This window comes from Rutilus rutilus (assembly GCF_951802725.1).
Source record: "Rutilus rutilus genome assembly, chromosome: 23".
Lineage (NCBI taxonomy): Eukaryota > Metazoa > Chordata > Actinopteri > Cypriniformes > Leuciscidae > Rutilus > Rutilus rutilus.
In genome coordinates this window covers 3,756,020-3,778,081 of record NC_140233.1, presented here as the reverse complement: position 1 = coordinate 3,778,081, position 22,062 = coordinate 3,756,020, and the positions used below count along the sequence as shown (strand labels likewise).

Sequence of the window (22,062 nt, the reverse complement as noted above, 5' to 3'; positions counted from 1 at the left end):
CATTTGATGAAAGGTTTTGATCCACTTCAGATGTAGAAAACAAGACAAAACCACTGAGGAATAAAGCATGTTTTGGGACAAAACAGTCTCGAAAAGTGAGATAAATCAGACTAAATCTCTGAAGTATATGATTTTTGTTTCTCCTGGGAAATAACAGACCTAAATGAGTCACTATAGTTGTCATCCAGTGAGAATATGAGGTTATAAAATGAACGTGGAGCAGCTCAGGTAATTTGATGAGAAATTATATGGCAGAGTTTGAGACAGTTTTTCTGAAACTCTAGAGGAGATGCACGTGTGCAAAAGCTCTCATTGATGCAAAAATCAAGATTTTTTCATTAACACCCGTGATAAAACAGTCATAATAGTTGTGCACTTTTCGAAGTTCTGAGAAATTAAGTATTTGACATGTATACTGTAGATTTAAGTGAGTGTTGCTCGTGGTTTGGGGTTTATCAGGTTGATCTCAGGTTCAGTAAAGTGAATCCTTTATTGCTTTGGGAACGACAGGTTGATGAAAAACGAGGAATTACTGTGTGACCTTCAACCAGAACATCCAGATAGACTTTTAAGACCAGGATCAAACACACAATCTGGACCCACTTAACGTTACACACTCACTCATCTAATGGACCTACACAAGAGGGCCTGTACTTTGCTTTCATTAGCATACATAGTGAGTCAGAAATTGATGAGAAGAATAAAACCATCTTCATTTGCCTGCATTAAAATAATAATAAAAAAGTTTGGGAACCGTAAGATCCATCTGTCCTTTAGCGCTGCGTTTGCATGAAGCCTCCAGCAGAGGGCGCGGGTTTATTACACTGTTTACCTGCGTCTCTGAGCTTTTCAAACACTGTCATTTAAAAACAATATAAGTCTCAAAATGGAAAAAGTACGTCTGAGGCCAGATATTTTTAGGGAATGCTTTGGAAAAAAGGACCTAATTCCTGGCTAACTCCCATTAATAACAGCTGGAGCAAACTTTAAAGTACAAACGCATGTGAAAGAACTTAAGGACCGTATTTTGTTGTCACTGTGATGAATAACATACAACATATTAAAATGTAATCAATAACATAATTACATTCGAATACTTGCGGTGATGTTTCTCGTTGTTTTCGTCGCCATGGTGAAGAGCGCTCTGATTGGCTGATGATGACACAGGAAGTGTCTAGGGCCGGAGTTCTGGCGGGAGTTCTGATACGCGAGTACATAAATCTCTATCTACTCTACATAACTGTCCGTCTGACAGATTAGAACCTACTTTTAGCTGGATCAAAACTCAGATACGGCTTTTCCAATATTTAATTTTGGGATACTTTCCTAATTATGCTCTCTTTAGTGATTGCACTGTGAAAAAAAAAAAGAAAAGAAAAAAAGATTGTCATACTTGGTATTTCTGTAGTTTTTTCTTGCACAAATATCTAAATATTCTCAAATCAAGATACATTTACTTGAGATGCTAAATGTGTTTAATATTAAGTCTTATTTTCTGAAAACACTCAAAAGTAAGAGAGTTTATTCATAAAATAAGAAACAATATCTGCCATTGGGGTCAGAAAAATACACTTTACTCAAAGGGAAAAGAAGACTTTTTTTCTTCACCGGGATATTTTTTCTCGTTTTAAGCAAAAACTCTTAACTTTATTACATTTTTCAGTAAATACGACTTCAGTCATTTTGCTTGTCCAGTAAATGTGTCTTGATTTAAGCATGTTTAGATAATTGTACTGGAAAACCAGACAGAAATACTACTTTTCTTTTGCAGTGTGGATCTCAAAATCATGTGTCTTGTTCTGGAGAAGTTCTGTTTCTTTATTAAGTGATCAGACATATGATGATTTTCACCTGTTGGACAGTAAAACAGGTGGGGAGACACTGAATGAGGGATATGAGCCATATCTAGAGACTTGGATGAGTCAGAAGAGCCACTTGTTCAATAACTCAGAAATAAGAGCGCTTTCCCAGAATCCTTTTGTGAAGACTTTACCAGCCTGGAATCTTACGCAGTCACTTGCCATGTGAGTGTAATGTCTGGTTCGGTTCATTTCTGGCCCAAAGTGTGGGTCATGGATTCATTTCTCATCTGAGCCAGAACCGGTCTGAAGGCACTGCAATAAATAAATCCAATTCTGGCGACCCGACTGGATATTTTTGTCTCAATCTAATTGAAATGTATGCATTTTACCTAATATATATATATATATATATATATATATATATATATATGCAGTATGCAATAAGGTTTGCTCAATTAGTTTTTAGACAGATTAACATCTAATTTGGGTAATAAAGCAGCCCTGAGATGATCTGAGAGCTACTGTTTGGATTAAAACATGTGAATCACACATGAAAAATGACTCTAATGTCACCAGATCTTCTCAAGAATCCAGAGCATCTGAGCGCATAACATTCGTTATAGTCATTAGTATTGTAAAGTGACTAATTTAGCCACAGGTCTCGGCTGGTTTCGCAATAACAAGGAGCGATTGGCTCATATTTCCCGAGATGGGTTATTAAAGAAGTGTTATGGGTTTTTGTTACTGTTGTTAACTAAAACTATTAAAAATGAACTAAATACTAAGATTACTAATAAAATTAACAGGCACATGCACAGATAGACCCCAAGTGATGCTCAAGCGCCTGCCCTTTTTGGTCTCTGACTACATAAGTGCCCTTTTTGCAAGAAGTTTTTTATTTTATATTTTATATTTTTTTAGTACATGGCATCGATTCTCATTGATTCACGTCTCACTGATCTGCATTCACTGGTGACAATCAGGTAACAATAGTTTTTACCCTAAGCTTTGGCGTTGTTTGTCATTGCTGTCAGATTAAACCACGATTAAAATAGCCTAACTTAGGCAATAACCCTCCATTAAGCTTAACAAGCAAGAGAATCTGCCACTGGCGTAAAATAGCGTTGTGCCTTGTCGGAAATGCCACGAAAATGAACAAAAATGCCTATGAAGATATGAATTGTTATTGTAAATGAGATAGTTAAAAGTTTTTCCTTGAAAAAAATTTCTTCATGCCTTAAAATATCTTGAATGTAACTCGACACCCTTGCCTCATTTAGTATGCGCGGTTCTATGAATATGCAAATGAGCCCCGCCTCCACTCACTCACTCAGCTCAGAGATCCACTGGTTGAAGATCACACGTTGATCTGATTGGTTACAAGGTAGTTTGTGACGTCAGAAACACCAGCGATTTCAAAGCGTGTTTTTGAGACTGTCTTTGGTTCACTGCAATTTTAAGGAGAAAATACTCAGCAATGCTGTCGACTTATGAATTTACACATGGTTTGTCTTACTAGAACTACAAATAGCTACAATTTTATTGGCCTAGATCAGTTGTATTCTCTCTAAAATTAGGCTTTAGAGGTTCACAGTTCTTCTCTAAACCCTCAAAGTGTATTTAACCCAGAACATTCATATAGAGCGACTGTCTCCAAAACACTAAGATTGTGAATATGAGAAATATATTTCCATTACTGATGTGTCGGCTTCACAACAGGCTGATGACTTTTCATCCTGGATCTCTTTCTTTATAGGACTTTTCATCCTGCCGAGAAAAAGAGAGAAGAATACAGAGGAAATGTGACTGACCCATTTTCTCTTTTTTTTTTTCTGCATAAGGAGAAACGTTTCCCCAGGAAATTAAACTTGAAAGGCGATGTGATATCACCACATTCAAGTGACCTTCCCCGATAAACATTTAAATGAAATCCAGAGGCACTTACTGTTGAGATGTCCAATCCAGATCCCGAGGGAATGGGAATAGACCATCACAGGACAGATAATCCCCTTGCCGATGGCGTTTAGCCATTATCTTTCATTATCTTTCATGTGCCCTGATTGACTCTTTATCATCTTTGTGCACCATGTGAGATAAATTGTGCCTCTTTAAAAAGAATCAGCGTTCCTTAGGCGTATTGTAACATATAGACCCTTTATCAGTGACTTAATCTTAATTTGATTTATGCCAAAAATTACACTACACTGCATAAAAGTGTATCTATAGCTAAATATCTAAGCATCTTAAATCAAGCAAAATGACATAAAATGCATTCAAATTAGTGAGTTTATATTTAAAACAAGAAGAAGAAAAAATCTTGCCAATGGGATCAGGAAAATGTACTTGATTCAAAGGGAAAACAAGTTTATTTTTCTTCACCAGATGGTGGATATTTGCTCTTGTTTTAAGCATAAAGTCTTTAAGTTTTTAACTTCAGCGTGCAACGCATCCCGAATCATTTGCGCTCAAGATATGAATTATTCCTCAAGTCTCTTCTAATAATCTATGGAATGAAGTATTTAACATGAATCCAATCAAAAAGCTGTGTTTGTTTATTTCAGGGCCACGGACTTGCTTTAATATTGACACAAGACATGCAAAAATCATCAAGGGTTCGAAAGAGGCTCAGTTTGGATATACGGTTCAACAACACGAGGCCGGTGGGCAGAAATGGTAAGACTAGCATGTTCAGGAAAACATTTCTTCTGTCAGCCAGTCCATATAGAGCAAAGAGAAAACCAGGATCTGATTGCAACCAGAGCCCGTCTACGGAGAGCCTGGCCACTCCCTATTAAGTCCTATTGTACTGAATTTTGGTTGTAGTTCCACCAGAGCTCCACTGGGGGCGATCACCCATGAGTGCAAAATGAATGGGAGTCTATGGGGCTAGACGGCTAAATTTGTCTCTTTCACCCGATTGCCGTTGAGAAATCTCAGATTTGATAGTAGGTTTTGCAAGTTCAACATGGGTTATAGGTCGAAAGTTGAATGAACGAGTACTTACGTCCTTTCGATTTCTTACAGGTTGAGTTGTTGTTGCCCATAACACGCTAGCATTCTGCTAATGAACGCTGATTGGTCAGTGAAGGACTGATTATGACCAGAGATACCGCTTGATGGCATCGTGTGTGTGTGTGTGTGTATTTTCGCCGTGGTCTTTTAAAACAACAAAACAAAAACTCTTCTAGCACGTGTGTTTACCTGTGTCAGCTGTGTGTGTTTACCTGTGTCAGCTGTGTGTGTTTACCTGTGTCAGCTGTGTGTGTTTACCTGTGTCAGCTGTGTGTGTTTACCTGTGTCAGCTGTGTTGTGTGTTTACCTGTGTCAGCTGTGTTGTGTGTTTACCTGTGTCAGCTGTGTTGTGTGTTGACCTGTGTCAGCTGTGTTGTGTGTTTACCTGTGTCAGCTGTGTTGTGTGTTTACCTGTGTCAGCTGTGTTGTGTGTTTACCTGTGTCAGCTGTGTTGTGTGTTTACCTGTGTCAGCTGTGTTGTGTGTTTACCTGTGTCAGCTGTGTTGTCGATGCCTCGAGAGAAAAGAAAGTGCAGAGCGCGAAAGCACCAAAGTGACTGAAGGATTGCCGTAAAGCAGTATCTCTGGTCGTACGATGTGTGTGACGTCATTGACATTTTAAAAGACTTTTTAAAGCAAATAAGTGACTCTAAAAAATCTAAAAGCCAGCAATGTGTAATTTCTTTGCATCTCCTAACGAATACAACATTCAAATTACTAGACAAAAACTTATATCCTGAGAAAAGTGGATTTTGAGGGGTATAGCGCCATAGACCTCCATTCATTCTGCACTCGTCCTGTGAGCGCCCTCATGTGGAGCCAGAGTGGAACTGCACTCGTCCTGTGAGCGCCCTCATGTGGAGCCAGAGTGGAACTGCAACCAGTTCAGAAGCCGGAAGTTTACTGAGAGTGGACGTTCTCCCCTTATTAGACATTCTCTGTTGCAACCTTGAATTTATATTCTCAGTTTGAGTTTCATAGGCCTGAGAAAACATTCCCATGAAGCATTGCAAACTTGTATTGCAAAATATGCATGTATGTTTTATAAGTACTTAGAGGGTGTAGGGACACTGACATTCACAGCGCCTCATGGAAGGGGGCGGAGCTAACTAGATCTTTCAACTCTCTGATTGGTGGAATGTTCTGTACAGCATCATGGGTAATGTAGTTTTTCCACCGTGAATTCTGCTGTTAAACGATTATTTTAAAAACTAAGTTGAAATAATGCGAATGACATCTTCAACAGAAGCAAATACCTTCGATTAACGACCTCGCAGCTCACAGTAAGGTTGTCTTTTTATAAGTCATCGTTAAAAATACATTTTCCCATGAGGACTTCCAGACTGTTGCACTCAATTGCTGTCTATAAGAAACAATCAAGATGTTTTTTTTTTTTTTTGAAATGCAGAACTTCAGCTATCATATTCTTCATGAATAATTCCATCCATGATTTTGTCTCCACGATGAAATACTGTTGTGAAATGCAATCGCGCGCACAGACACACATCAACGCGCCGCTGTCTGCTGGCAAACACACAGTCTCAGAATCGACCTTGAAGCTCTCCCAGCGGTGAGATGGATCACTCTCGCTGAAGTAAATCAAACATGTGCTTCTCCTGACGCCACGTTATTCAGCCGCTGATTTCTGCAAGGATTCATGGGAAATGAAAGAAGCAATAAACAAAGCCGTTCACAATGAAAAATAATGACAGAAGTTTTATGCATCTGGTAGCAAGTGAGTCATTGCAGATCATAATTGTGGAATTTTATTTCTTGGAAATTCAGTATTTATGAATTAAAATTCTTAGAGAGTCAAGTATGTTTACAGATGCAATAATGCACATTGCGTAGTGCTAATTTTGCAAACATAATTACATGATAATGATCATGGCAACATATTTTCAGTGTTACTTATTTACTTTAGTATAAGGGCTTACTCTTAATTTGGTAACACTTTATAATAACGGCACGCTATTAATCATTAGTTAAGCATTAGTAAACAGTTGATTAATCATTCATAAAGCATTAATAGACATGAATAAGCAGTTTATAGCTAATCTTGATTCATAAGCATATCTATAATGTGTTTAATAATTGTATTTTCATACTTATGATACATTTATCATTAATAAAGTATTGCATTATTTACAACCAGAGTTGTCAGTGGTTCATAAGATCACTTAGAAAGTGTAAGTAAATTATTAAACGTTATTTAAATGTACATTCATACATCTATGTGTATGTTCTGTATCACTGTGTTGTTTTTGTTTCCTTATCATATATATCATATAATGATCATTAATAAAGTATGAAAATACAATTATTAAACACATTATATGCTTATAAATAAAGAATAAAGCTGTATTTAAAAACTGCTTATTAATGTCTATTAATGCTTTAAAAATGATTAATTAACTATTTACTAATGCTTAACTAATGATTAATAGCAAGCAGTTATTATGAAGTGTTACCCTTAATTTTTCTGTAATTTAATTACAGTTACTTCTGATGTAATTGAATTAAATGTTAAATGTTAAAATGTTTTTAATGTAAATTTCTCCCTTTAAATACTTTGGTCGGTTCAAGAATAATTTATGCAATTTTATATTATTCATTTGAAAGAATTAAAAGTGCAGTTTCATTTCTAACGGGTCGATGGTTTAGGGATTTAGAAAGTAATTAGCACTAGTAATGCAATATTTTGACAGTGCAGTAATCTAATTACACTGTTGAGGATGTAATTAGCAGCTAGTAATTAATTCTTTTTTTTAGAGTAACTTACCCAGCGTTGCATGTTTTTACATTACTTAAACTCGTCCAAATAATTTAAGCAAATTTTAACTTTTTACGTTGCATTCGATTCAACTCTTTAAGTTGAAATGACTTGTAATGCCAATTTTTATTATACTTAAACTTAAGGCAGCAACTGAACTTAAGATTTTTAGTTAAAATAGGTGGACATTTTTTCCACTGTAGTAAAAATAAACTGGTATTTTTATAGTACAAACAAACAAATAAAACAAAAACAAGTATAAAAAAAACGTATTTTCCAACATAAAAATTTGACCCACTGCAAAAGTTGATAATTTTTACTTTTCTTTGACAAAGGCTTTTGTAGATATTTTATCAATAATATTTCTTAATCCCAAATATAAAATGTGTTTATTTTGCACCCAAAAAAGTGGGTAATTTATTTTTATTTTTAAATATTTTTCCACCTTATTTGTCATTGGTCAGATAAACAATAATCCCACCCCAGACTCACATCATTGGTCGAGTCCAATGAAAATTATGATAATTTTTTTTATTAATTTCAACGAATCATTTTTTTCAGTGTATATAGAACATGCTTTTTTAGTGGTCGCAGATTACTTATTCAAAATAATTATCTATTCAAGAGAGTATGCGATTTCGAGGCAGCCGATGTTTCACACTTTAGAAAGCCAAACAAAGAATGACTGACTATAATAGTGACTGAACATTGTAAATTATGTGCAAAAATATAGCAGTTTTAGGTATAGACCACAATGTTAATCATAAAGCCCGGTAAAATTGCAGCATGCTACTGGCGTATAATGGCGTCACTGTAACCCAGCCGACTATGTTAAAACTAATCAATTAGTCCTAAACCATTACATGGTCACAGTTTACAGCCTTTAAAACAGGGTATTGTTTCAGACTCGTAAAAGCCCAGACACACAAAACAATACACACCATAAACCAAACTCCCACTGTCCCAAAACCTCCAAATCCGGACGTCAGCTTCCTGTTTTTAATCCCGGGGTTCGTCATCGCTGGTGAATAACTCGTGGTCCCCCAGCATTGGGAAATCTGGGAGCCTTTGATGTGCACAGGTAAATAAGTGGAAAGTATTTGCACTTGTCCCGACCCGTCTACGAGCGCTGGCAAATATGTGTTTTGTGGCTTGTAATTCCCAAGCCTCCTCCTGTGCATCAAGACAAACACGTGTGGCGCGCTTTTCCTTCTGGAATCTGATTTACCCTGCAGGAACCAAGAGGAATGTTGTTTTTCAATTTTTTGTCTTTAAAGAATGTCACTTAAATGAAGTCAAAGGACTGTTTTGCTTCATCTACTAATGGGTATAAAGACTTCTAGTTCTTGAAAACTATCTGCATCTAAAAATTGAAAACTTACTGCATCTGAAATTCGTTGCAGAACTATTCAATGCTGTTCAGATTATGAACAACATCTGTGTATATTTCAGAGCAGCCGGGTTTCTAGAAAATGTCATTAGCATGTGCTTTTTATCTGTTAAGTACAATTATGACGGCTCCTGGAGGAACGCAATGTTCCTTCAAATCCAATATTTAGGACTGACTGTCTGCAAGTGCTGACATTGGATCCATTTGTTCAGACAGTCAACATTAAGCGTAGCGTCAGTTCTGGCAGGTCATGTTAGTCAAGCTCGCATCAGTGACTCTCAGCTGATCCACGTATAGGATTATGACGCCTATCACTGTATTCATATATAAGCTCCTTCAGTATTATCAGCAGCTATCGTGTTTCTCAGGAGCGAATTACCCTCCTCCCTCCCCAGCTCCACCTCTCGTGCAGCCAATATGGCATTCTGGTTCCCCTTCAATCAGAATAAATTCTTGAATTATGTTGTACTTTAAAATCTTGAATTAATGATATCTGCATACATTCATGTTGGTTCTGTTCTGTTTACCCCAAGGGGGGTTATTGCTGCTCTTATTCATGCAGGGAGTTCTCACCCAGAACCATACCGCCAATCCACACTGTATGCAATTGCCAATCGTATTTGACGACACTGGTCCTGACAGAAATCCGGGATATTGCAACTAATTCTAATTTGATCGTACTTTTCAAACTGTGATGCATTTCGAAAATTAAATCTCAGATCATTGTGTTTGTAAAAACCACAGATTTCACACCGGTTTTGCGGTTCAGACTTCAAACGCCTGAACGGATTTGAGTCAGGCACGATTGTGCCTGAGGGGGAAATACACTCATAATGAATTGCACCTGCTGTTAACCTTCATATGCTGTCTGCATTGTTTTTAGTGCACAATTCAAAATATAAATTAAAGCTGCAAGCAGCATTTATCGGGGTTCAAGCTTTTAAGGCTTTTAAGCACATAAGCATCAAAAGTTTTACTTTTAGATTTAACCACTGACATCATAGATGGACAAGACTATTTATAGCCAATACAGGCAATTTACCGAAATATATGGTTTGAAAGCATTTTAACAGTTATAGCGCCACCTATGGTCCGATATCCATAAAACTTTAAATGCTTGTTCAGAATGTTATGAGACATATGCTCATCAATTTTCGTGAAGTTCTGAGTTTTCCTTTAGGATTTATAGGCTTTTGAGTGTATTTTGTAGTGCCAGGGATCACAGTGGCGTAAGACGCTTGAGTCTAGGACAAACGGTCTAAGAGTTATGAGCGATTTTGTACTTTTGGTTGCTGTAGCGACACCTATGGGCCAATCGGGGTCATACTCTGATAGGTTCTCCCCAAATTGAGGCCTACCATCTGGCCAGGTTTCAAGCCTCTAGGCCTTACGGTTTGGCCGGCACGATCAGTTTTACAAATCCTTACAATTACAATAGGGTTTCGGCATTTCACGCTTGAACCCCTAATTATGCAAATACAATTGGCTGTTTTAGTAGAGTATATATATATATATATATATATATATATAATACTAACGGCTCTTTTAAACCAAACACGGTTTGCTTTTCAGTAAATGCATTACCTTGAAATGCAATGCAAGTTACTTTGGATAAAATGCATAATGTCTAAATGCAAACAGGCCAAACTTTTGTGAACAAGGTGCGTTCTATAATAAGCCTCATTTGCATCTGGAAGTGTGTTTGTGCTGAAAAGAAAAGAAAAGGAAAAAAAGAGACTTTAAAGTACAGAGTGATGTTTTAATCACAACTGTTTAGTGAACTGTTGTAAAGTTGTAGTTTATCAATCAACCTTAATGGCGTTTGGGTTTTATATACTGCATGTGTGATTTTTAACTTGAAATGACAATGTTTGTTTTGTGCAAACTTAAATTGAATGTGCTATGAAAGCTAATCAGAGTGAATAGAAGCGTTTGCACTGTTTGCAATCATATGGTTTGCTGCTAACCAAAAACATGATTTTAGGATGAAATATCAGACTCTATAATGCCATTGTTAAGTGGAAAACCAAAACAAACCGCCAAACTAGATAAGACATATCCAAATAGAAAATAGCTCATTCAAACTACGCATTCGCAGAGAAACTAGTTTGACATATAAATGGCAAACCTACTGATTTAAGTGTTTGCTTGAATACTCATCTGTTGTTTAGGCTGAGAAAGATGAACCATCATCTTTTCAGATGTTGATCTCCAACTTATTCTGAAAACCCTGGCATATGTTGTATTAGCATCGGATGGCCTGAAAAAAAAAAAAAAGACTGGGTTTAACCAGACGTTCTTCAAATAACTTTGCCTCAGGATAGACTAAACCTTCACTACGGGTGCCAAAGAGTAACAGTACATTCCAATAATGACTGATGTTCAGAGAGCTGTGCATTGTGGGAACTGAGAGCGCTGCACATACCAAAAAAAAAAAAAAAAAAAAAATGTTATAGTCTTATAACAAAAACAACCCCTACTTTATAGCATAATACTGAAAGATTAACATACTTGTTTACCATGGCATGCCGTAAAATAATTTCCCTTCTGAAAAGACTAGTTTAAACCACTCTTAGTTTGCTGGTATTTATAGGTTTAGTTGGTTTGCTGCCAAAAACCTCTATGAAATAACCACCAACAAACCACCTCAGACTAGTTTATGTTGGGGGGGGGGGGGGGGGATATTGACAGTATGACAAGACTGCGGATTGACTGACAGCAGTGTTTTTGTGCAGGTCGTTGTGGGAGAAGAGGAATGTAAACATTAACATGGATGGATCTCACAGGCCAAACTGTGGGATGTGGTTTTGTCGTCGTAGTTCTAAACGTCTTGATCTCGAAGTGAACAGCATTACTGAGTTTTGCTGTTGGTTTCTGGTATTGGCTCCGTCTCAAACGTATACCTCAGAAGCTGGAAAAATCTGCTTAGCGATTCTTCGCTGCTGGGCTCATGTCGAGTTTTCTTCCCATCAGGGAGTGAATGACTTCGACTGGAACGCTGCTGGAATGTTGAACTTGTGATACTGTTTGTGTTTCTCATAAAATGACTGTTTGGACTGATCTGCTACCGTTATACTTTTGCTGGAGTGCAAAACTGATCTCCATGATGCTATGGTGCTGCTATGCATTGCTGTATTTTTGGTGGTTTTCAAGGTGGTTGTCAAAAGGCTTAGTTTTATAATTCAATGCATTTTAATTAAGCATGATACATGACTACAGAATACATCAATTAAACATGATCAAATGAAGCATGCTGTGTAAGCATACCCTCTGGTGCTCTTCGGTCGTTTTGCATTTTTAGAATTTTTTACTTTATCGTAATGATATGAAACTTGGTAAAGGTTTTGGCACTTACTATGTGAACACAAAAAAACAAAATCATGGACATGATTCGAAAAGGTTGAATTGTCCTGAAATAAAATAGTCACACTTGTGCTCCTCGCGGTCAAAAATGAGCGCATTGAATGGGAGACGAATTTAATCTAGTGGAAGCGTTCGGTACTGCGGCCAAAGAACATCTGACTGAAAGCTCATTTATTGAGATATCAACCTCAAATTTAGAACATAACTTGTTTAGATTTATGGCTTTGATTTTCTTGCAGATTTAGGGCCATATTTTAACAATCTGAAATGCAAGTATCAAGCGCGAAATGCAAGTAACTTTGTGGGCGGGTATTTGGGCGCTGTTGCTATTATACCAGCGGGATAAATGACTCTTGCGCCCGACGCAAATCTAAAATGGGTTGGTCTGAAGTAGCTTCATTACTCATAGGTGTGGTTTGGGCGTAACGTGAAATAAACCAATCAGAGCGACATCTCACATTCCCTTTAAGAGCAGGCGTGCTTGTTCCATGGCGGATTACTATTATAACGGCGGATTTGCCAGACGCACGCCAGGAGCGGTTCACAGCCGAGGAGACCGACGACCGAAACACAGAGAAGTGACGTTGGGGATGGAGAAACACACCCAAATTAGCTTTGGTTAAACAGGCGTATAATAATTTGGGTAAATGTGTAAGCTAGATTTATGCCTATTTTTTCACATCTTCATGGACACCACAATGATTTCCCTCATGTGGAATATTTTTCTGTAATTGAGAGCTGTGTAGATGAGAGAAGCAAAGTGTGTGTGCGTTGTACACACGCTACATTATGGCCAAGTATGCGCCCTCAAAATAGCATCTGAACGCCTGAAAATGCACCACTGACTTTAGACGAGGTTTCTCCTGGTCTGTGGCGGAATTGTTTTCTGAAACTGCAAAATAGCACCAGGGAACGTTTGCGCCGGAACACGCCTCCTCTTTTCGCTGAACCGCCCCCAGTTCATTCCCTAATTTACCGACGTGTGTCTGTGGAGGGAAAAGTCCGCTGTGCGTCGGGTGCAAAATAGGAATGATAGATGCGTCGTGTACAAAGTCAATTGCGCTGGGTGCAAGATAGGGCCCCCAGAGTTAAACATGTTTCTGAAAATATACATTTCATATAAAAAAAGTATTTTTATGCATTTTTCATAACAATAAACATAACATTCTGTAACTTTTTAAAACTTTTTTTACTTCAGCAATAATCTGCCAAGTGTTGTATTTGAAAAGTGATCAAACTTAAGTCTGTGCTCTAAAGCATTCAAGATTTACAAGAATAAATAAAAAATAAAAAATTCAGGTCTATGCTCAAAAAGTGAATAAATTGATTATTGATACAGCGTGAACATAATTTTAGCACGATAAAATAAAAAAACATTATTGAACTAAAATACAGTACATTTCATTGAAGAAAAATAATAAAATTCTGTCTTTTTTGACCGACATTCGAAGAGCACCAGGGGGTTAAGAAACTATTTTCTTGAATTTCAGGCTCTTAGTAGGAGCTCCCTTTGAGAAAAGCGGTGAACATCAGACAGGTGACGTCTACAGATGCCCACTAGACAGAAAACCAGCGAGAAACTGCACACGACTGCATCTAGGTATCACATGACCAATCGGACACTGCAATATTAAGGCAGATTGCAACAAAACATTTTGTGATATTTTTTCTCTGGACTTTTCAAGGAAAGATATCCCTAAACAACGTGTCCGAACGCAAAGAGAAAATGAGGTTGGGAATGACTCTCACCTCCAACCCCAAGGATAACAGCTTTGTGGTAATATGCATGTTCACTTTAAAGCAAACTATTTTACTATATTTACCTTTTCAATAAAGTAAAGCTGCCTGCACAATGAATCTCTCATTTATGTAATTGTTTGTTATAATGATACGATTTGCAAGCGTGCAGAGCTCAGAATTTGTTCAGTGCTAACTTAAAACACCTCTGATTGGCCATTGCATTCAAGAGATCAACAGATAAGTTTGTGATTGGCTACATTGCTCAACGCTGCTGCAAACATGCTGTAAACAGAAACCTTTGACGGTCTCCAGAGCTCAAACAAAGATACACATTGGATCGCCAATATGCTATTATTACAGAGAAAAGCTGCACTCAACTGTGCAGTTTTTCATTTACAAAGGAGCCAACTCGCATTTACAAAGGAGATTTAAAGACTCGTTTATCTTCTAAACAGAAAAAGGAAACCAACACAACACAGTGATACAGAACATAAAAATATTGAACAGCCTTTAAATCTCCTTTGTAAATGCTTTACAAGGCATAACTAGTCCTCACTTTAGATGAGCTCACAAAAATAGTTAACTGACCACTACTAAATGCTTTATAACTACCTGAACTAACCCTGAATTACAGTAGAAATACATGTTAATAAAGCATTTATTAACACACTAAGTAACTATTATGTCTGAATAATAATATGTATTTAAACAGTTTATTAATCATTTACTTACACTTTCTAAGTGATCTTATGAACCCACTGACAACTCCTAAATAACCGGTTTGTAAATAATGCAATACTTCATTTAGAAATGATAAATTGATCATTAATAAAGTATGAACACATTATAGATATGCTTATAAATCAAGAACAAAGCATTTATAACTGTATTTATAAACTTTCTCTTGGTAACACTTTACTATAAGGTTCATTAGTTAACATTAGTTAATGTATTAACTAACATGAATTAACCATGAGCAATCCTTTTGTTACTGTATTTGTTAATCTTTGTTAACGTTAGTTAATAAAAAATCCAGCTGTTCATGTTAGTTCACAGTGCATTAACTAATGCTAACAAGAAGTATTAGTAAATGTTGAAATTAACTAACAAACATTAATAAATACGTGCAGTTCATTATTAGTTCATGTTAACTGATGAAGTTAACTAATGTTAACTAACAAACCTTATTGTAAAGTGTTACCACATAATGTCATAATTTTTCATAAAAATGCACATCTGAATGCACAAATGGGTTGTGAACAGTTTCATGCTGACTGTGTTTCAGGCATGTGGGCCGCTGTGGTCGTACGAGTGTGGAAGTTCTTACTACAGCACGGGCATCTGTTCAAGAGTCGACGGCAGCTTCAACTTCACCCACAGCATCGCTCCGGCCTTTCAAAGTAAAGTCAGACTCTTCATTGATGAAGCCTCTTGGAGTAATCCGCTTTCATCACATGCATTCTGACAGCATCAGTTTCTCCACAGGATGCGAGACCTACATGGACATAGTGATTGTGTTAGATGGATCCAACTCCATCTATCCCTGGTATGAGGTTCAAGATTTCCTGATAAATGTGCTACAGAAGTTTTACATCGGTCCAGGACAGATCCAGGTGCGTCTGAATTATCACCTGGAAAATCAGTTTGGACTGTTCTGACTTATGATTTATGAAGGCGTTGGGTTGTACAAAAACAGCACTGCACTCGTGAGGCTCCGAACTTAAGTCAAAATACTGCAAACAAATCTGATGATTTAAGAAAATAGACACATTTTAATAGAATATTAATAATGATGCAATATGGAAATATCTAGATTTTGTATTTATTTTTTATAGCTACATTTCTGTTTCATGCATTAGTTACTAAAGGCTGGACTACACTACACGACTTTTCAAATCTGAACAAATATTAAAACACCAGGTATTATACACTTGCCGACTTAGAATCACACGACCTTTCAAGTCATTCCGAACGCAACAAACTCACACAAAATGGGGAGCTTGTTGATAGGAGACACGTGACAAATGTAAACAATATGGCTGCGTTGGAAATCGCAAACTTCAATTTCAATTTCAATTTATTAATGGATAGCCCCTTGAGATGCAACATCTCATTTTCAAGGGGGTCCAAATACACATATACATAATACAACAGAAAAAGCTAAAACAAACAAACAGACAAAAACAAATGCTCAAAACAATTGAGTTACTAGGCAGCTTACACCGTCACCCCAAACCAAAAACACATCATAGCTCAGACATGTTATAGCTATCTCAATAAGCACATAACATGTACCTCATTACACAATTGGAACCCATAATACATAAGAAATTCAATGTGAAAAGGTATCACAGACGAAAAAACAAAGGTCGAATCCACAGGAGGTAAGTCAATTAGACAATTACATGAAACAAAAGACAATTACAAGCAATACTATTCAGTCCAACATCAGTAACATGCACACACATTGTTAAGATATTGAAATATAGATGACCTAAATCTGCGAAAAGATGAGATGGATCTCAAGGAAAGAGGAAGATTATTCCATCCAATCGCTAGTAGCTTTATAATGAAAAGCTTTACGTCCAGCAGCTGAAAAGATTCCTGGTACAATAAAGACGAGATGTTGCATGTCTAAGTGAATACATAGAACTACAAGGAACCAAGAGTTCTTTCAGATATAGAGGACAGTCGAAGTAGACACATTTGAAGTCTCTTCTTGAATTAAGCTGAAGCCAATTGAATTTAGTTATGCATACATTTCACAATGATGAGTTTTAAAAGGACACCTCACTATATAGGCTACAACTTCCCTACTAGTAAGCGAAAAACAGTATGTGACAAAAGAAGCATGTCCGAATTCACAGTACTTATAAAACAGTAGGAAAAAAGTACTCGGAGGAACAACTACTTTCAGCAAGATTCTGAAGTGTGAATACGATGGACACTTTACTATCTCATGAGGCCACGGGGGAGGATTTGTGAATGACAGCGAAGCAACGCAACCGCTGGTAGGTCACATGATAATGACAATGGCAGATGTATTACATTCATACTATACACACTCATTCTATATAGAACATACTTATTTAGCGTTTGTTAAGTAATTACTTAGTCAAAATAAGTACCTACTCAAGAGAGTATGCAGTTTCGGATGTAGCCACAGTATTCGGACATACTACTCTCTTGGCGAACTGTTTTTCGCATACTATATAGTAGGGAAGTATTTCATTTTGGACGCAGTATATGTTTTAAAATCGGCCAAAATATTTTTCACATGTCTGATCTCCGATGACTGGATAGAAATCAAGCGTAGCGTCAGTTCTGGCAGGTCACGTTAGTCAAGCTCGCATCAGTGACTCTCAACTGATCCACATCTACCTATAGGAATACGACGCCTATCACTGTATACATATATAAGCTCCTTCAGTATTATCAGAAGCTATCGCGTTTCTCAGGAGTGAATTACCCTCCTCCCTCCCCAGCTCCACCTCTCACCCAGTCAGGTTTGGCATTCTGATTCCCCTTGAACTGAACCCTATGTTGTACTTTAAAATCTTGAATTAATGATATCTGCATACATTCATGTTGGTTCTGTTCTGTTTACCCTAAGTGGGGTTATTGCTGCGTGGATGCACAGGGAGTTCTCGCCCATCCGCCAATCCAAATTGTATGTTAATTGTCAATCGTATTTGACAATAGTGGTCCTGACAGAATCATATTTTGATGCAAAAAAACAACAAAAACACATGGTCTGTGCCCATCATACACTACGCAAGTTCGAGAAAATTAGCATTGAATCTGGACCAAAATCATGTAGTGTATTCCAGCCTTAAATTGAACAACAGAGTTTGACAAGAGTGTCAAGTCAAGTCAAGTCATCCTCATTTATATAGCGCTTTTAACAATGTAGATTGTTTCAAAGCAGCTTTACAGTATAATTTATGGTAAAAGAGATTGTTTTGGCTTTATAGCGGTTCTTTAATAAAGTTATTTTCCAGCTAAAGTTAGTTTTGATTGATTCGCTTCCGTCGCAACAATCATTTGATTAGGGGCCGCCAAGACGACACCATTCTCTCTACACAGACTTTAAACGCGAACCTGTGATAAACGCTGATGGCGTTCACATGCGCATTAAGAATTGGTTCTATAGTTATGTGCGTTTGAATATATGTGCACCGGTTTGTAATTCCCTACAAACCAAGCCTAAACAAAGTACTGGTCTTTCCTTATAAATTTTGATACAGAATTTTATTTTATTTTGTCACTTCGGGGGTAGGTACGCAAAACGAATTTCCCGAAAACGCTTTATCTGTAGAGTGGTAAAGGGATCCTCCATAGGGAGAAACTAGTTGACACTTCAAGTGTGTCATGTAAAAGCAAGGATAATGTAGATGATGCATCTCACCTGGTGTTGTGTCCTGTTGTCCAGGTAGGTGTGGTGCAGTACGGTGCCCGAGTAGTGAACGAGTTTCGGCTGGATGATTTCCGTACGGTTGATGAGGTTGTAGCAGCGGCTAAGAACATCGACCAGCGAGGCGGAGAGGAGACGCGAACGGCTCTCGGGATTAATGCGGCTCGGTACACTGGCATGTTTGTGTTTTGTCTGTCTTCCATCCATAAACTTCTGTGCATCGTTATTTACAATGGAAATAAGGCAAATCAAATGAGTCAAGGTGATTTGAAATTGCACAAATCACAATAAAGAGAAGCGTCATTTTGGATCAGCTAACAGAAATAATGTTAATCTGGGAAATGTATTTATAAATTACATCCATTTGTACCAATTAATTTAATTATAATCAAAGCTCAAGTACTAATCATCATTGTATCAGGTTTCTAGTTCAAGCAAGATAGCTTCATGTTACTTTTTTGGCTTAACTCAATGATTTCATGTTAAAAGAACATGTTTCAGTCAAGTAGCTCGATAACATAAAGAAAACAGGATTTCCATTTCACATCATGCTTTTCATGGGGCTGGATAGGGAGAGTAAATGTTGAAATAAAGTGTCATTTTATGCATTTTAAGCGAGATGAGTAAATAGGGAGACTTGTTAATTCTTCTATTATGTTGGTATTTAAAATAGTTGTTTTTTTAGGGGGTTAATATTGTGGTATTTTGAATCAAAGTCAGCCAAAGATTTATTTTGTGAGTGTGATTCACTCATTTACACTGTGTATTTATAACAGAACTCAAGCATTCAAACAAGGAGGTCGTCCAGACGCTAAGAAAGTCATGATTGTCATCACTGACGGAGAATCGCATGACAGCCCAGACCTACAGAAAGCCGTGGAAGAAAGTGAGAAGGATAATATCACCTTGTATGGTATTGCGGTGAGTTACTGCTTCTTTCCAGTAAAATCCTCCAGATGTGTTATTCAGGTGGTCCGTCAGTCGTGAAACTCAAACTCTTGAGAAGTTTTCAAACAGGTGCACAGATCGAACAGGTGAACATAGTTCTGATATTCCGGTAGCACTTTATTTAACAGTCCTGTTCCCCATATACATACTATGTACTTATTATAATAATAACAATAACCTTAACCCATGCAGTTACCTTATATTACCTCATACTTTCTTAGGTAAGTAAAGTGCAACTGATATTCCAATGCCGTTCCAGGTTCTTGGCTACTATAATCGGCGAGGAATCAATCCTGAAGCTTTTCTGAGGGAAATCAAGTTCATTGCCACTGATCCCGAGGAGAACTTCTTCAGCGTCACTGACGAGTCTGCCCTGAAGGACATCGTTGATGCTCTTGGAGAGAAGATCTTCAGCTTGGAGGGTATAAACTGTAATAACATAAACTATAAAGCTGTATCTAGAGACCAGAATGCCACAGAAAACCACCAGAACGCATAGCAACATGCTAAAGACCACTCATAAGACTGTAGAAACCACATATCAACATTTAAACCACTCAGGCCCTGTTTACACCTGGTATTAAGATGCGTTTTGGTCGATCAAATCACAAGTAGACGAGGGAGACAAATTCCTGTTTTCCTCTTTTGTCCACTTTCAAACACTTCTGTCCTGATTTCTTCAAGGGGAGGGTCCATGGGCGGGTATATGTATGGGTTTGTTCAGGTCTATTGACGGATTTGACACAATTTACATATGAACATGACCAGAGACGACCGGAAAGCATACGGAGAGCATCAGCTTACGGATAGTTTCTGCTCTGACAGACACAAGATCACGAACGCTGTGAGTGTGTGTTAGAAGTCAGGAATGGTGAGAGAACATTGTGCTTGGTACATTTTTCATCTTCAAACCAAACTTGGGTCCAAAATCCCGTCTGGCTAGCGTCAGAGAATGTCTAATAAGGGGAGAAGTGTCACTCTCAGTAAACTTCCAACTTCTGAAATGGTTGCAGTTCCACTCTGGCTCCACATGAGGGCGCTCACAGGACGAGTGCAGAATGAATGGAGGTCTATGGCGCTATACCCCTCAAAATCCACTTTTCTCAGGATATAATTTTTTGAATGTTGTATTCGTTAGGAGATGCAAAGAAATTACACATTGCTGGCTTTTAGATTTTTTAGAGTCACTTATTTGCTTTAAAAAGTCTTTTAAAATGTCAATGACGTCATACACATCGTACGACCAGAGATACTGCTTTACGGCAATCCTTCAGTCACTTTGGTGCTTTCGCGCTCTGCACTTTCTTTTCTCTCGAGGCATCGACAACACAGCTGACACGGAAACACACGTGCTAGAAGAGTTTTTGTTTTGTTGTTTTAAAAGACTACGCCGAAAAAACACACACACACACGATGCCATCAAGCGGTATCTCTGGTCGTAATCAGTCCTTCACTGACCAATCAGCGTTCATTAGCAGAATGCTAGCGTGTTATGGGCAACAACAACTCAAACTGTAAGAAATCGAAAGGACATAAGTACTCGTTCATTCAACTTTCGACCTATAACCCATGTTGAACTTGCAAAACCTACAATCAAATCTGAGATTTCTCAACGGCAATCGGGTGAAAGAGACAAATTTAGCCGTCTAGCGCCATAGACTCCCATTCATTCTGCACTCATGGGCGATCGCCCCCAGTGGAGCTCTGGTGGAACTACAACCAAAATTCGGTACAATAGGACTTAATAGGGAGTGGCCAGGCTCTCCGTAGACGGGCTCTCCTAGCGTGCTTCCCATAATGTTTATGCGTTTGGTCTTTTGTGGCTGTTTGAACACATTCGACCACATGAGCATTTACACTACGAAAGCAATCTGGTCAAATGCATTTTCACCACCTCTGGAAGTGTCAAAAGTGGACAAGCTCAAAGTGTTTTAGACCCCGTTTACACCTGTATTTAGCGTCTTCCAATTGTGATCTGATCGACCAAAGCGCATCTTAATACCAAGTGAACAAGGGCCTCAGAATACCCTATTAAGTGCACAAGCAACATAAAAACTATAGCATCAGCCTGCCAACCACACACAGTGAATTTTGCACAGTAACACACTCAGTTTTTGACTTTTCTGCAGGCACCAACCAGAATGGTACAGCATTTGGTTTGCAGATGTCTCAAGCTGGATTCTCCACACATATCGTGGAGGTGAGTGCATCTCCATCCATTTCAAGCAGAAGAAATATAAATATTGACAACAGCGCTAATGTGTGGAGAATTATATTAAGTACTCAGTGAGGTGCACGAAATGCTGTTATTTTGCTCTTTGCACTCTGTTGATTGAGTTTGAAGCTCTTGCATTAGCCTGGAGCAGAAACTACGGCATCAATCAAAATAAAGAGTCATTGAAAGAATGATTTGTTTACTGCTCTGTGCCCATGGGAAAACAAACCTGAGATACGTCCTTGTAGGGCCCGACAGAAGCATGAAATGTCACTCTTTCAATTAAAAAAAGGCTAGTTTACGTTTGAAGCTGTTCCACATGCTGGGAGCGGCATGAAAACAGACTTCTTGAAAGTGAGCGGCATGAAAACAGTCTTCTGAGAGAAGGACTATTTTCCACGGAGGA

The 22,062-nt window shown here is 37.8% G+C and overlaps 1 protein-coding gene across 1 annotated transcript in view; it reads left to right on the top strand.

The window, feature by feature from the left end:
* itga11b (integrin, alpha 11b) overlaps positions 1 to 22,062 on the top strand; it is a gene marked incomplete at its 5' end in the record, with an annotated part of 53,582 nt that overhangs the window by 422 nt on the left and 31,098 nt on the right. The window contains 9 exon segments of the mRNA XM_084397998.1: positions 4,364 to 4,475; positions 13,830 to 13,939; positions 14,025 to 14,116; positions 15,365 to 15,479; positions 15,565 to 15,692; positions 18,512 to 18,660; positions 19,270 to 19,414; positions 19,701 to 19,863; positions 21,571 to 21,641. Of these exon segments, the coding sequence (XP_084254124.1) occupies positions 4,364 to 4,475; positions 13,830 to 13,939; positions 14,025 to 14,116; positions 15,365 to 15,479; positions 15,565 to 15,692; positions 18,512 to 18,660; positions 19,270 to 19,414; positions 19,701 to 19,863; positions 21,571 to 21,641 (1,085 nt within the window).